The sequence below is a fragment of the Rhinoderma darwinii genome, chromosome 6 (genome assembly GCF_050947455.1).
Source record: "Rhinoderma darwinii isolate aRhiDar2 chromosome 6, aRhiDar2.hap1, whole genome shotgun sequence".
Classification (NCBI taxonomy): domain Eukaryota; kingdom Metazoa; phylum Chordata; class Amphibia; order Anura; family Rhinodermatidae; genus Rhinoderma; species Rhinoderma darwinii.
The window spans coordinates 30,909,889-30,923,544 of record NC_134692.1 but is presented as its reverse complement, the minus strand read 5'-3'; the positions used below and the strand labels follow the sequence as shown (position 1 = coordinate 30,923,544).

At 41.8% G+C, this 13,656-nt stretch overlaps 1 protein-coding gene across 3 annotated transcripts in view; it reads left to right on the top strand.

Moving 5' to 3' along the window:
• Positions 1–13,656, top strand: part of LRP2 (LDL receptor related protein 2) — a 178,666-nt gene that overhangs the window by 30,032 nt on the left and 134,978 nt on the right. For all 3 annotated transcript variants that reach the window (XM_075829407.1, XM_075829406.1, XM_075829405.1), the window contains exons 2-4: positions 9,615–9,722; positions 11,378–11,494; positions 12,388–12,504. In XM_075829407.1, the coding sequence (XP_075685522.1) occupies positions 9,615–9,722; positions 11,378–11,494; positions 12,388–12,504 (342 nt within the window). The remainder of the gene's footprint in view (positions 1–9,614; positions 9,723–11,377; positions 11,495–12,387; positions 12,505–13,656) is intronic.

Genomic DNA, 13,656 nt, shown 5'->3' with positions numbered 1-13,656 from the left:
GCTCTTAGCTGGTGTTTATTTACGCAAATATGGAGCACCAAGAAAATCTTTGCATCATTTGCACCAAATTAATGACATCATTTTACCCACTGGTATTTAAAGTTTGACTTTGACTAAATTGAATCACGTCACTTGTGCCATCTTGTACCATCCTATGTCAATATTTTGGTGTACAACACACTGATTCGTTTCGATCTTATTATTATTTAAAACTGTTTATATATATATATATATATATATATATATATATATATATGCTTTTATATATATATATATATATATATATATATATATACATATATATTTATATTCACTGCATTGGAATTGTGTTCGTCCACAACAAAAAACGCCATTAAAGCGCAATGAAAAACACGCAAAAATGCAGCAAAACGCTGTGTGGAAATCCAGCCGTAGGCTGGGTTCACACTACCTATTTTCAGACGTAAACGAGGCGTATAATGCCTCGATTTACGCCTGAAAATAGGGCTATAATACGTCGGCAAACATCTGCCCATTCATTTGAATGGGTTTGCCGACGTACTGTGCAGACAACCTGTCATTTACGCATCGTCGTTTGGCAGCTGTCAAACGAAGACGCGTAAATTGACTGCCTCGGCAAAGAAGTGCAGGGCACTTATATACATTATATGCAGGACACTTCTTTGCAACGTAATTTGAGCCGTTCTTCATTGAACTCAATGAAGAGCAGCTCAAGATTTACGAGCGTCACAGACGCCTCGCATAATACGAGGAGGAGCATTTACGTGTGAAACGAGGCAGCTGTTTTCTCTTGAAAACAGTCTGTCTTTTCACACGTAAATGCCTGCTATCGTGTGCACATATCCTAAAGCAGTTTATGCCAGTTTTTGGTTTAAACTGCACCGCTAAAATGATGCAAGTGATGACATGCAACATTTTAGCGGTGACATGCAACATTTTAGCGGTGACATGCAACATTTTAGCGGTGACATGCAACATTTTGGTGATGACATGCAACATTTTGGTGATGACATGCAACATTTTAGCTGTAAAATTTGCAACCTATTTGCTTTTCGTCAGATTTGGAAAGTGACTAGAAAAATTGGTGTGACCTTCATAGGAGACATAGTTTAACCTATTTTTATTTACTAGAACTAGTGCAAATATTGCAAATTTGGGTGAAAATCTGCGTCTGATCATAGCAGGTGTGGATTTCATTTCCGTCAGACCGGTAAAAATGTGGCAAATGTATTAGGAGTGCAAATGTGGGCCATTGTATATTGCAATGTGTGAGCACTTAATGCGCTCAATCTTTGTACTCAAAATTCACATAGCACAGGATACATGATATTGGCCCACATTCATCAATGTATTTGCGCCTTTTTTTGGGTTCTATTTACTTTTTTTTAAAATAGTGTCTAACCTGCTTTGCACCATATTTATTAACCATATGCGACACAATTCAGAGCCATTTGCGACATTCACATCGTTTTTCTAACCAGATGATCTCATACTTGCTATGTCTTACCTTCGCCTTACATATATCTCTAATTTGGTTTGCTACACTCTCCTTACTGCTGCAGCCAGTTTTAATTTTTCATTCTGCTTTTTTCCTCTCCGCGAGCCTTAACTTTTTTGTTTCTGTTGATATAGTCATGTTAGGAATTTTTTTTTTTGCAAGACGAGTTATAGTTCTTTATCGCAACATTTAAAGTATTATATAATGTACTAGAAAACTTTTAGTTGTTATTTTGGGGGGTGGAATGGGAAAAGAAAAAAAGCAATTCCTCCATTATTTTTTGGGTTTTGTTTTTAGGGTGGTTACCGTGTGGTAAAAATGAAATGTTAACCTTATTCTGCGGATCAATACGGATACAGCAATACCAAATGTATAATTTTTATGTTTAACTACTAAAACATTTTTTTTTTGTGTTGCCATATCCTGAGAGCCATAACTTGTTTGAAGCTTTTTTTTAAGCTGTGTGAGAGCTCGTTCTTTGCAGGTTGAGCTGTAGTTTTTATTGGCACCCATTTCGGGTTACATCCAACTTTTTGATACATTTTTATTCCATTTTTGGGGGGCGAGGTGACAAAAAGCTGTAATTCTAGCATTCACCGCGCAGGATTAATAACGTTATATTGTAATAAGTCGGATCGTTACAGACGTGGTGATACCAATTATGCTTATTTATTATTGTTTACATTATTTTATGGAAAAATGCGATTTTTTTTCAAATATATTCTTAAAGGGGTATTCCCATCTTAAACATTTATGACATATCTACAGGATCCGCGCCTACCTGGGACCCGCAGCTACCTCAATAACGGAGCTCCCCTGACCCTCTTTTTGCCTCGTAAGGTGGTTGCTGGCCGCCGCATCCAGGTGCAGAATCAGTGGCAAGGTGGCCAGGATTATGGAAACAGCCGCGCTTGCTGAGCTACGCCATTGCACTACGTTTCATAGAAATCAAGAGTCCCCATTCTCTATATAGGTGTCGGTTACAGAGCTTGGATCTGCACCTAACAGACATTTATAGCATATCTTGTAGATTTGCCATAACTGTCTAAGATGGGAATACCCCTTTAAAAACTTTTTTTTTTTATCAAAACACAATTACAAAGTTGCATTAAATACTATAATACATTGTTTAAGTAAAAAAAAAAAAAAAAAAAAAGTCTTCAAAGGTTTCCATAGCCTTTAAGTTCGGTTTAATGAAACACTTATCGGTATATTTTTTCTTTAATCGACAGGCTTAAGAAAGCCTCTAATCTTGTCCGGCTCGGCTCGCTGATAGAGCTCAGGGATTCCAGGCTGCATTTGTACATTCCTTGAAAGTGTTTTCTGCTAGGGAGGCTGTTGTGCTGTAAAGGTGGTTTGATAAGAGCCCTGCACCACCAACCCCAGACCTGCACCACCAACCTCCACCATACATTATTCCATAGAAGGTATTTGGGTGTACACATATTTCTGTACCACCCTGTACCACCATTAAACCGAAGGAAATTTCTGACCACTTGCAACATACATTATAAATCAGGATTTCACTACTAGACAATCAGATACTGGAATTACATGTAGATATGAGCTTGTATGTCATTATAAAACACTGACATAATTCAGCTTCCTATTCAGCGCCTTCTAACCCTGCAATGAATGAAGTGTGGGCAGAGATGTATCCGCAGTCATGATCTGTATATTAATCTGGACACTAAGCCATGCTAGATAAAACTTACTTGCAGCATATATTAGTATTATAACACCTATTCTATTTGAAGACTACATAACAATTCCCGATTTTAATTCTTTATTTTGTGTTGCTAAGGGCGGGTTCACACATAGCGGAATTTCACTTAAATTCCGCTGCGGACACTCCGCAGCGTTAATCCGCAGCGGAGCCGTTTCTCCATTGACTTTCACTTTAATTTAGCAGTGTTCGTTTACACGATGCGTACAATTCCGCTGCGGAGCATAGGCTGCGGAGCGGAATTTGGTGTCCGCAGCATGCTCTGTCTGTTGCGGAGCAGTGGCGGACTGGTTGCGGACTCATGGCGGAATTTCTCCATTGACTTCAATGGAGAGTCAAAATTCCGCAATGAAGTCCGCAGATCTTATGTGTGCTGCGGAGCGTATTGTTTTTACTACCATGACATTTCTTCATTCTGGCTGGACCTATGTATTTCTAGGTCTACAGCCAGACTGAGGAAGTCAATGGGGCTCCCGTAATGACGGGAGCGTTGCTAGGAGACGTCTGTAAATAGTCACTGTCCAGGGTGCTGAAAGAGTTACGCGATCGGCAGTAACTGTTTCTGCACCCGGGACAGTGACTACCGATCTCAATATACATGTATCTGTAAAAAAAAAATATAAGTTCATACTTACCGAGAACTCCCTGCGTCTGTCTCCAGTCCGGCCTCCCAGGATGACGTTTCAGTGTAAGTGACGGCTGCAGCCAATCACAGGCCAAGCACAGGCTGCAGCGGTCACATGGACTGGTGCGTCATCCAGGGAGGTCGGGCCGGATGCCGAAAGAGGGACGCGTCACCAAGACAACGGGCGGTAAGTATGAATTTCTTTGACTTTCACTAGGGAAAGTGCTGTCCCTTCTCTCTATCCTGCACTGAATAGGGAGAAGAGAAGCACTTTTCCTGCAGTCCGCAGCGGCCAGTCCGCATCAATTTTCTGCACATTTTGTGCAGATCCGCTGCAGAATCTGCAACGCAGATTCTGTGCGGCATTGATGCGGACAGTTGCGGAGGAATTCCGCCATGTGTGGTCATGCCCTAAGGCTTCGTTCACATCTGCGTCAGGACTCCGTTCATGGGTTCGGAGCTTTCCGTCAGGGGAACCCATGAACGGTATCCAATCTGAAACAAACAGAAACCATAGGTTTCCGTTTGCATCACCATTGATTTCAATGGTGACGGATCTGGTGGTAATGGTTTCCGTTTGCCACAGTTGTGCAAGGCTTCCATGGTTTTGACGGAATCAATACCGTAGTCGACTGTGCTATTCATACCTATGGTTTCTGTTTGTTTCAATTTGGATTCCGTTCATGGGTTCCCCTGACGGAAAGCTCCAAATCCATGAACGGAGCCCTGACGCAGATGTGAACGAAGCTGTATGTACTGTATAGTGCCAACATACACACATTGTCATCACTCACTGTCCCCAATGGGGTTTACAATCTAAACAGACACACTCCCTACCCTATCAGTATGTTTTTAGAGTGTGGGAGGAAACGCATAATTAACACGGGGAGAATATACAAACTCCATGCAGAAGTTGTCCCTTGTCAGAATCCAGGACCCCAGTGCTGCAAAACAGCAGCGCTAACCACTGATGTTAGGCCCCATGCACACGACAGCAAAAAACCTCCGTTTTTGCAGACCGCAATTGCGGTCTGCAAAAACGGAGCCATTCACTTTCATTGAACACTAACACCTTTCCGTAGCACTACGGAAGGGTGTCAGTGCCGTGGAAATGTTCCGGGAATTATGGAACATGTCCGTTCTTTCGCATTTGGCGGGCCGTGCTCCCATACTTTGTATGGGAGCACGGCCCGAAAATGCGGCTGTCAGTCAGCGGCCGGCCGTGCCTGCAATCGTGGGCCGCGATTGCGGGCACGGTCGTGTGCATGGGGCCTTACTTCCAAAACACCGACTTTAGCAATAGGAATATAATAACCTGAGGGCTGTGAGGATTTCTCTGCTGCTGCCTTACCAGGCTGCTGTCAATGAACTGCAGACACAGGCTGACATAAAACAGCTTAGGAGGAATGTATTAAATGACTCACACCAGTTTTCTGGCATTAAAAAGTCGCACAGTTTGGTGCACACTGTATTTGCACTAAAATTTGCGACTTTTCACTCTTTGAAGAAACACTCCAGAATTTTTTATTTTTTTTTGCCTGTATAGTAGGCTATGATTAAAATTAATGTAGAGGCTCTTGTGTTTGCCTTGTGTATACCTGTTTTAGTTGATGTGACATTTAGGGTATGTTCACACGAGGGCGTCCGTAACGGATGAAATTACGGGGATGTTTCAGCCTGAAAACATCCCCGTAATTTCAGCCGTAACGGCATGTGCAGGTGCTTGAACGCCGCATCCATTACGGACGTAATTGGCGCTGCTATTCATTGGAGTCAATGAATAACAGCTCCAATTACGGCCAAAGAAGTGACAGGTCACTTCTTTGACGCGGGCGTCTATTTACGCGCCGTCATTTGACAGCGGCGCGTAAATTACGCCTTGTGTGAACAGACAAACGTCTGCCCATTGCTTTCAATGGGCAGATGTTTGTCAGCGCTATTGAGGCGCTATTTTCGGACTACGTCCGTAATTAGTGCGTGTGAACATACCCTTATGGGTTGTCTGCTACCTTGGTTCCTTCTTCCCCTCTGATAGGATTGCCCTAATGCAGTCTACATTTACCATCATGCCTCTGGCTTTGCAGAGGGGCAGAGTCCCATCTAAGTGCAGCAAGTGATAGATCAGCGACATAAAACTACTATACCCTTAGGGTATGTTCACACGCTGAGTCAAAAACGTCTGAAAATATGGAGCTGTTTTCAAGAGAAAACAGCTCCTGATTTTCAGATGTTTTTGTAGCAACTCGCGTTTTTTTGCGTTGTATTTTACGGCTGTTTTTGGAGCTGTTTTTCAATGGAGTCAATGAAAAACGGCTCCAAAACCGTCCCAAGAAATGACCTGCACTTCTTTTTACGCGGCGTCTTTTTACGCCTGTATTTTTAAAATTACGCCTCGTGGGAACAGAACATCGTAAATCCCATTGCAAGCAGTGGGCAGATGTTTGGAGGCGTAATGGTGCCATTTTTTCAGGCGTAATTCAAGGTGTAAACGGCCTGAATTACGTCTGAAAACACATCGTGTGAAGATACCCTAACACTGCAGAGTCTGTGTATTCCTATGTGATGCAGTCTGTCTCTACTAACTCCATCTAGTGATAGGTTTCTCCTTGCAAGCAGGATGCAGGGGAGAACATTAAGAAGCTGCATCTCCTAGAAATACACTTGACTTTCTGCACACAACACTCACAGATAGTATAGACAGTCAGTGTGAGTCAGGTGAGTTTTATAACTCTGCTGCTTATCATTGTATGGACTCACCTATTACATGACTGCACTCCTGCCCCTTTAGATAGGACAGACATGATCTCTTCAGCGGCACTAATTGCATGGAGGGACATACAGAGGAACAATGAGGGTGGAGCTGGGTGGGGGGTGGGAGGTGTCTCAGAGCTGCCAGGAGGCATTTGATAGGTGATGATGTAATCCTGTAGTTCACAGGAAGTCAGCCACACACGGGAGAGTGACCTCCTGTCTACACATGAGGTATGGTCTATTCTGGTGGTCAGATTAGGATCACATGACAGAGCTGCCCATAGTGAAAAAGTTCAAAATCTATAGATGCAACTGAACTGGGGAGAGACAAAATGACACTTCTAGAATAGTGCAGGTGAGTTAGCATCATATGTGCAAAAAAAAAAAGTTTTTTGCTTCTTTAACCTCTTTTTAAGGAAAGTGGGCGGGGCTAGATGGGAGGGGTGGGGCCACCATATGGCCGACAGATTTACTCTGATTAATGCCAGAAATTTTTGAAAATTATAGTGGAAATTTAGATTTCAAGTTCTGTCTTTAGTACAGCCAAAGATGCGCCAAATTTATTAAAAGGTGTGCGCCTCTTAATAAATTTGGCACCTTTTTGTCCAATACTCCTTTGTATGAAACGGCACTCTTCATAAATCTCCCCGCTTTTGTCTACCGATAGATCTTCAGGGCAATTTCTAGGAATCTGAATTTCTCTGCAACCATGCATAATATACATATCAGAATGCTCAGATGACAGAATGGTTAATACTATAATAACACAACTAGGATATTAAAGAATTGGTTCGGCTTGAATAAAAAAACAATTAAACTTTCTATTTACCTATACTCCTCCCCCAATAATAAGACAACAATCACCCTGCTTGACAGGGGACAATAATGGCCACAGAGGCCTCTTTACTACATAAACCAATACAAAGGTTAAAGGGTAACTAAATGTTAAAAAAACTTCTGACATGTCATAGTGACATGTCAGAAGTTTTGATTGGTGGGGGTCCAAGCACTGAGACCTCCACCGATCGCTAAAACGAAGCTGCAAATTTTCTCGGAAATCTATGTAGCTGTGTACGGACTCAATAGAAAGTCTATGGGCCCGTACACCACTACATGGGCTTTCCAGAAAAAGCCGAACAGAAACATAGCGGCTACTGCATCCCTGTGGTCCCTCTGACCTATTCTATCATCATTTCCTCACACTGCCTGTTACATTCAGCCTTGTCCTCAATAACATAATAAAAAGATCAGACAAGTCATGCCTGTCCTCAGTAACATAATCACAAGAGCAGACATGTCACTGCCTCCCACAGGCACACGTGGGCAAGAGCTGGTTGGCTAGATGGCATGTGCCATGCACTGCTGAAACTGCTATGCTGCATCCCATGGGAATTCACTGGAGCTGCCCTTTTACATTAGATTGGTTAAAGGTTGACACTCGACATATGTCTGCTGAAAAAATGATGAGTCGGATTGGCAATGGCCTACATAGAAAAGAGGCCGTGCTACAGCAAAGATTAAAATGGGCTCCCCATTATGATGGCTAGTTTCACAATCCAGGACAGAAGGGCCTGGTGTTTGTTTCCCCCTCCATGCTCTTTTCATAACTCCTCAGATAATTCTCCACCCACTTTTGATCGCTAAGAATGCTGTTCCTCTGGAGAAGGGCGTCCTGCACAGTTCCTCACCACCCAGTAGCAAAGAGAATGGGACAACCCGACCTGGGACCTCTTTTTCTAAGGGCCCCACAGCAGCCGCATGGTTTGCCCCTATGCTATATACCCCCTTTGTCGATCCGCCCCACGACGATAATGTATATCAGCAGCTTGAGTCACACAAGGTTGCATCAGGTCCGGGATTTACTCATTGTCATCACAGCTACATATACTTCATATGCATCCATGGAAATTGAGTGATAGCATGAGAGTTGCGCCACTTTCTTCTACCTGGCACCATGGATGATTATATTGATCCTCATTTAAAGCGGATTAGTTATTTATGCTGCACTGCACAGGGCAGCATAAAGAAGTGACAAACACGCGGATTTCAGTGCGCTGCCACTTATTAGTTAATATTAAGTCATTTAGGAGTATTCAGTACTTATACAGTAAAGTCCTAGTATATTCATATATTCATGCTCCCCCGCCTCACCCCGCCCTCCAGCCACTGATTGACACTTTTCTCCCTATTACTGTGAATACACAAACGAGGAAATAGACGCAGCACTCCAAAAGTAGTTGCAAAGATAGTGGTTTATTCACCCATGTACAGAAATAGCTACGTTTCAGTCCTGATACTTGAACTCTCTGCTTTTTTCTACCTACTATTACTGTGAATAGTTAGAAAAGTGTCAATCAGCGGGGAGAGGCGGAGGGGAGCGTAAATATATGAATATACGGTACTTGGACGGAGACAGGGCAGCATAAATATCTGGAAGATTTGCTTTAAAGAATCTACATTATCACGCAGCAAACACAAATGCCTGATGATCTCCGGGATTTAGGATCATTTAGTTAAAGGGCCACCAAACCCAACATAAGAACGTGCACCCTAATAAGATGAGCTGCTCTTCACTCATTTTTACGGCCATCACACGGTTGCACATATTATAATGGGGCTGTTCACACGGCCGTTGTTTTAACGGACCGTGTGAAGGGCTCGTGAAAGAATGGGACATGTCCTATTTTTGTCTGTTTTCACGGATCCCTCAATAGACTCAAGTCTATGAGGGATGCGTGAAAACAGGTCCCGCACGGGTGCGACTCGGATTTGAAACTTGGCCGTCTTTCAAGTCCAAATTTACACTCGTTCGTCTGGAAATGTAGGAAATAATGTAGTGGTCATGGGGGCAGACAGCTTCTCTCCAACCAAGCGTGGCTGATAACAGGGAATAATAGCTATCATCAACTAGATGCAAATGGAGAGAAAATTTACAGCATTTTCAGTGTTTCTCTAATATGAATCAACTTTATTAATCTGAAGATTTTATTGAAGGTGAATATTTTGTCATCTAGGATGTACGTCAGGGGATTTTCGGTGTTCCAGTGGGCGTTGTATTCCATTAAACTGGAGGTGTGATGGATCTGCAGATTGTCCTGATAACTCAGATGAACTTGGTTGTCGTAAGTGCTTATAAGGTCTTTTTTATAGTTATTTGTGCATAAAATGAGCAATTAATCTGTACAATACAAAAACACACAATAGGGGGGGGGGGATTATCAAGAGTAGTGCACAGGAGAAGTGAAGTAGTTGTCCGTTGCAGCCAATCAGATTCTATCCCTGATTTTCTGGAAGTCCTTTTAAATATTAGAGCTAAAATCTGATTGGTTCCTATGGGCTTTGCACTACTTTTGATAAATCTTCCCAATATATATACATTTTCTATTAGCATTTAAAAGTTCAGGTGCCCATATTTAAACAGCATCCCCCCTCCCATTAAAGATCCTTTCTGTCAGATTAATGAACATTATTTGTAGACAACAATATCTGTTTCTGGGAAAGCTTATTGTCAACCAGTCACTCTACTTTCTCAGACCGCTGAAAAGCAAACCCGCCTAGTTATGCGGTCACACGTCCCTTGCAACTATGGGGGGGGGGGGATTTATCAATCCTTTCTACGCCAGCTTTTTGGCATAAAAAAGTCGCAAAAGGACTCAAAAGTTACAGATTTTACTCTGTGGGGCAAAGCAAGGTAGAGGCTGTGCTAGGCCCTGTACCTTGCCCTCCACAATCGGGCCCCACGATTGGACAATTAAATAAAAAATTAATAATAAAATTGATGAAAATTAATGCTCAACTCACTGCTCCTTTTTTCCCCTTCGGGTCCCCTCAGCGTGACAGTGCTCATACAACGTTTTGACGGCGGGTAGCATCAGGACGTTGTATATGACGCAGCACTAATGATGTTGAGTTTTGCATCGCGTATAAGGCCCTGATGCTGCCTGTGTCAGGATCTTGTATGAGCCGCGCGGGGGAGAAGCGATGAGGTGAGTACGTTTTTTTATTTTATTTTATGGCTGATGAGGGGGGGAGAGGAATAAATGGCTAACAGCCGTGGTCATTATGGAGAAGGAACGAAAGATGCAACATATTTATTAAGAGGCGTTTGACTCTTAAAGAGGCTCTGTCACCAGTTTATAACTTGCCTATCTCCTACCTAATCTAATAGGCGCTTTGATGTAGATAACTACTGTTTTTTAGGTTTTTTTTTAAAAAAACACATTTATTATTGACAAAGTTATGATGCATGTGGCGCCCACTTTTTAAAAAGTGTTGAGAGCGTCTGAAAACTGTAAAAAGTCCCAATTTATTATTCAAATATGGCGTGCATAAATCTTTAAACGAAAAAAACCCCAAAGAATTATAGAAAGTTGTAGAACATTTTTATTTATACAGTAATTAAGCTTCATTAAAACTGGAAAAACCCTTTATGGCCACCTCTGCCTTAACAGGATCTCTTTGTTTTATGAAGGAATGATGGCACAAACAGCCAATTGTGTAGTTTCTTATTCAAACATTATTTTATATGGGTATAAGACGACTCTTGGTCAAGGTTGTAACAGGCTGGCAACATTCACATCATGCCATGAGTTGCCTATATACATAAACTCTATCCTATAGAAAGAGATGGGCATGCATACAAGGAGTGATGAGCGTTGTACTGTTGCACATCATCAGTGCAGCAGGCCTAGTTTACTTAGTTAAGGAATATTTGGAATGTAAATCCTAATAAGGGGGTGACCTAATTACTAATCAGTTTCTATCCCTATCATATCAGCTCCACGATCATGTGCAGCGACTCAGTTTCGTTGTGGTGATGGCGAATGCATTATTCGATCCTGGGTCTGTGACGATGAAGAAGACTGTATAGATGGCTCAGATGAACAGCACTGTCGTAAGTTTCTCAGTTATTTTTCAGTTTTTTTCTACTGCTTTTTTCGTCATTTCAAAGGCATATTTATGCTTGTCTGTCCTTGGTCTTAGCTCAGTGAGGAGTTTTCTTTACAGATGTGTCCTTCCTTACCGTCCCTCTTTTCTCAACATATCCTGAGATGTGTGGTGCGAGATGACCATTTTTTTTAAAAACAAAAAACAAAACATGATTTCGCGATACTCTGTCTCGAGACGTCTATGTTATATGTATCTATGCGTATCCACCCAGTGGCTGTGATGTGCATTGCAGCCTGTCAAGTGTTTTGCTATCATTTCACGATATTGTATTGAATTGGTTTCATGAGAAATTGGAGTCTTTAAGCAAATTCAAGCAAAGTTAAGGGTGCACACATCTGTTTATCGACATATGAATATATATATATATATATATATATATATATCTCATTAATCTCAAGGGGGGGTTATTCTTTGTTTTTCATATAGAGGCAGAACATTTATGCACAGATCCCTACAGACAAATTCTAAGTCTATGCTGGATCAACCTATTCCCTTTCCTTAGTAAACTTCCTAAGCAAACTGAAAATATTCTGAATATAAACAACATTTTCTGATGACTACTCTGTTTTTTATGAAATTAATGAAACACAATTATTACATTGTGCATACATTAACAATTTGCTTACATGATTCTCATTTTATATTGTATTTAAATATTTAGGGTCTATTTACAGGGTGCGGTCCAATAATGGTTTTGCCATTATTTTTGCCAGCAAAAAGTGCTGCAAAAAACGTGATTTGACCGCACCGTGTGAATGTACCCTACCTGATTTCTACTTCAAGGTTGATAAACACTTTACACTGAACAGCATGCAATTAATTGGTTTCATTTTTCAGCCGGGAGAACTTGCTCTGCTCAGCAGTTCACATGCTTTAATGGTCAGTGTGTCCCAGGGGCTTATAAATGTGACCGAATGAAGGACTGCACAGATGGATCCGATGAACGCAACTGCCGTGAGTTTTATTTCAACACTAAATAATGGAGTGTTTTATAACTAATCGTCAATTTATTAGCGAACAGATTATATTAACAAACATGAGATTCCATTTCAAAAATTGAAGTACCTTGTTTCATCCAGGAGGGATCTATTCATGTTTTTTCCCTCCACAAATTTATTGTAGGAGAGAACAGTAAGATCCTGGAGCCAATCTCTACATTCTTTGCTTTGAAACCTTTGGTGCAGAAGGGCACAGGTATACACCCCTCAAGGGGAAGATGGAGACGTAGGATAGGCCTAACCTGAGATTATTCCTCTATCTCCATAGACATTATAGTAGCCCCAGGTCAAGTTTTAACCAAATTCAGGAGAGGATCCTAAGGAAAGAACAAATCATGTGTTTGGCACTCTACATAGTAGTCTATGGGGAGTTATGGAAACAGCCTAGTGAGCGTGCTTAGTTGTAAGTAGAGATGAGCGAATTTTGGGTCAAATTCGGTCAAATCGGCCGTCCGATTCGACTCAGTCCAAATAAGTTTGCCGCAAATTGAAAGTGCCCCGATTGCTCTGAGGTCTTCTAGGACTATATCCAACTCTTTTTTTGAAGGCTATTTAAACCTTTGCAGGGCATTTATTTTTTGAAATAAACAGGTCAGTCAGTGTGTTTGGTGTAATTTTATAAATAGTTTTTATTAAAAATTAGTTTAACTTTTTGAGATACAGCTGCTCTGTATCCTGTATACGGAGCAGCTGTATCTAGCGCTAAATCCTGTTCACGTCAGGTCCGTGAGACTAAGGGCTTGTTTACACGAACGTGTATTACGTCCGTGCAACACGCCTGATTTTCACGCGTGTTGTACGGACCTATGTTAGTCTATGGGGCAGTGCAGACAGTCCGTGAGTTTTGCGCAGCGTGATTCCGCTGCGAAAAACTCACGACATGTCCTATATTTGTGCGTTGTTCGCGCATCACGCACCCATTGAAGTCAATGGGTGCGTGAAAACCACGCATGTCACACGGAAGCAGTTCCATGGGACAAGCGTGATTCGCGCAACAGCACTGAAAAGGATGAATGAAAACAGAAAAGCACCACGTGCTTTTCTGTTTACAAACATCCAAACGGAGTGTCATAATGATGGCGGCTGCGCAAAAATCACGCAGCCGCGC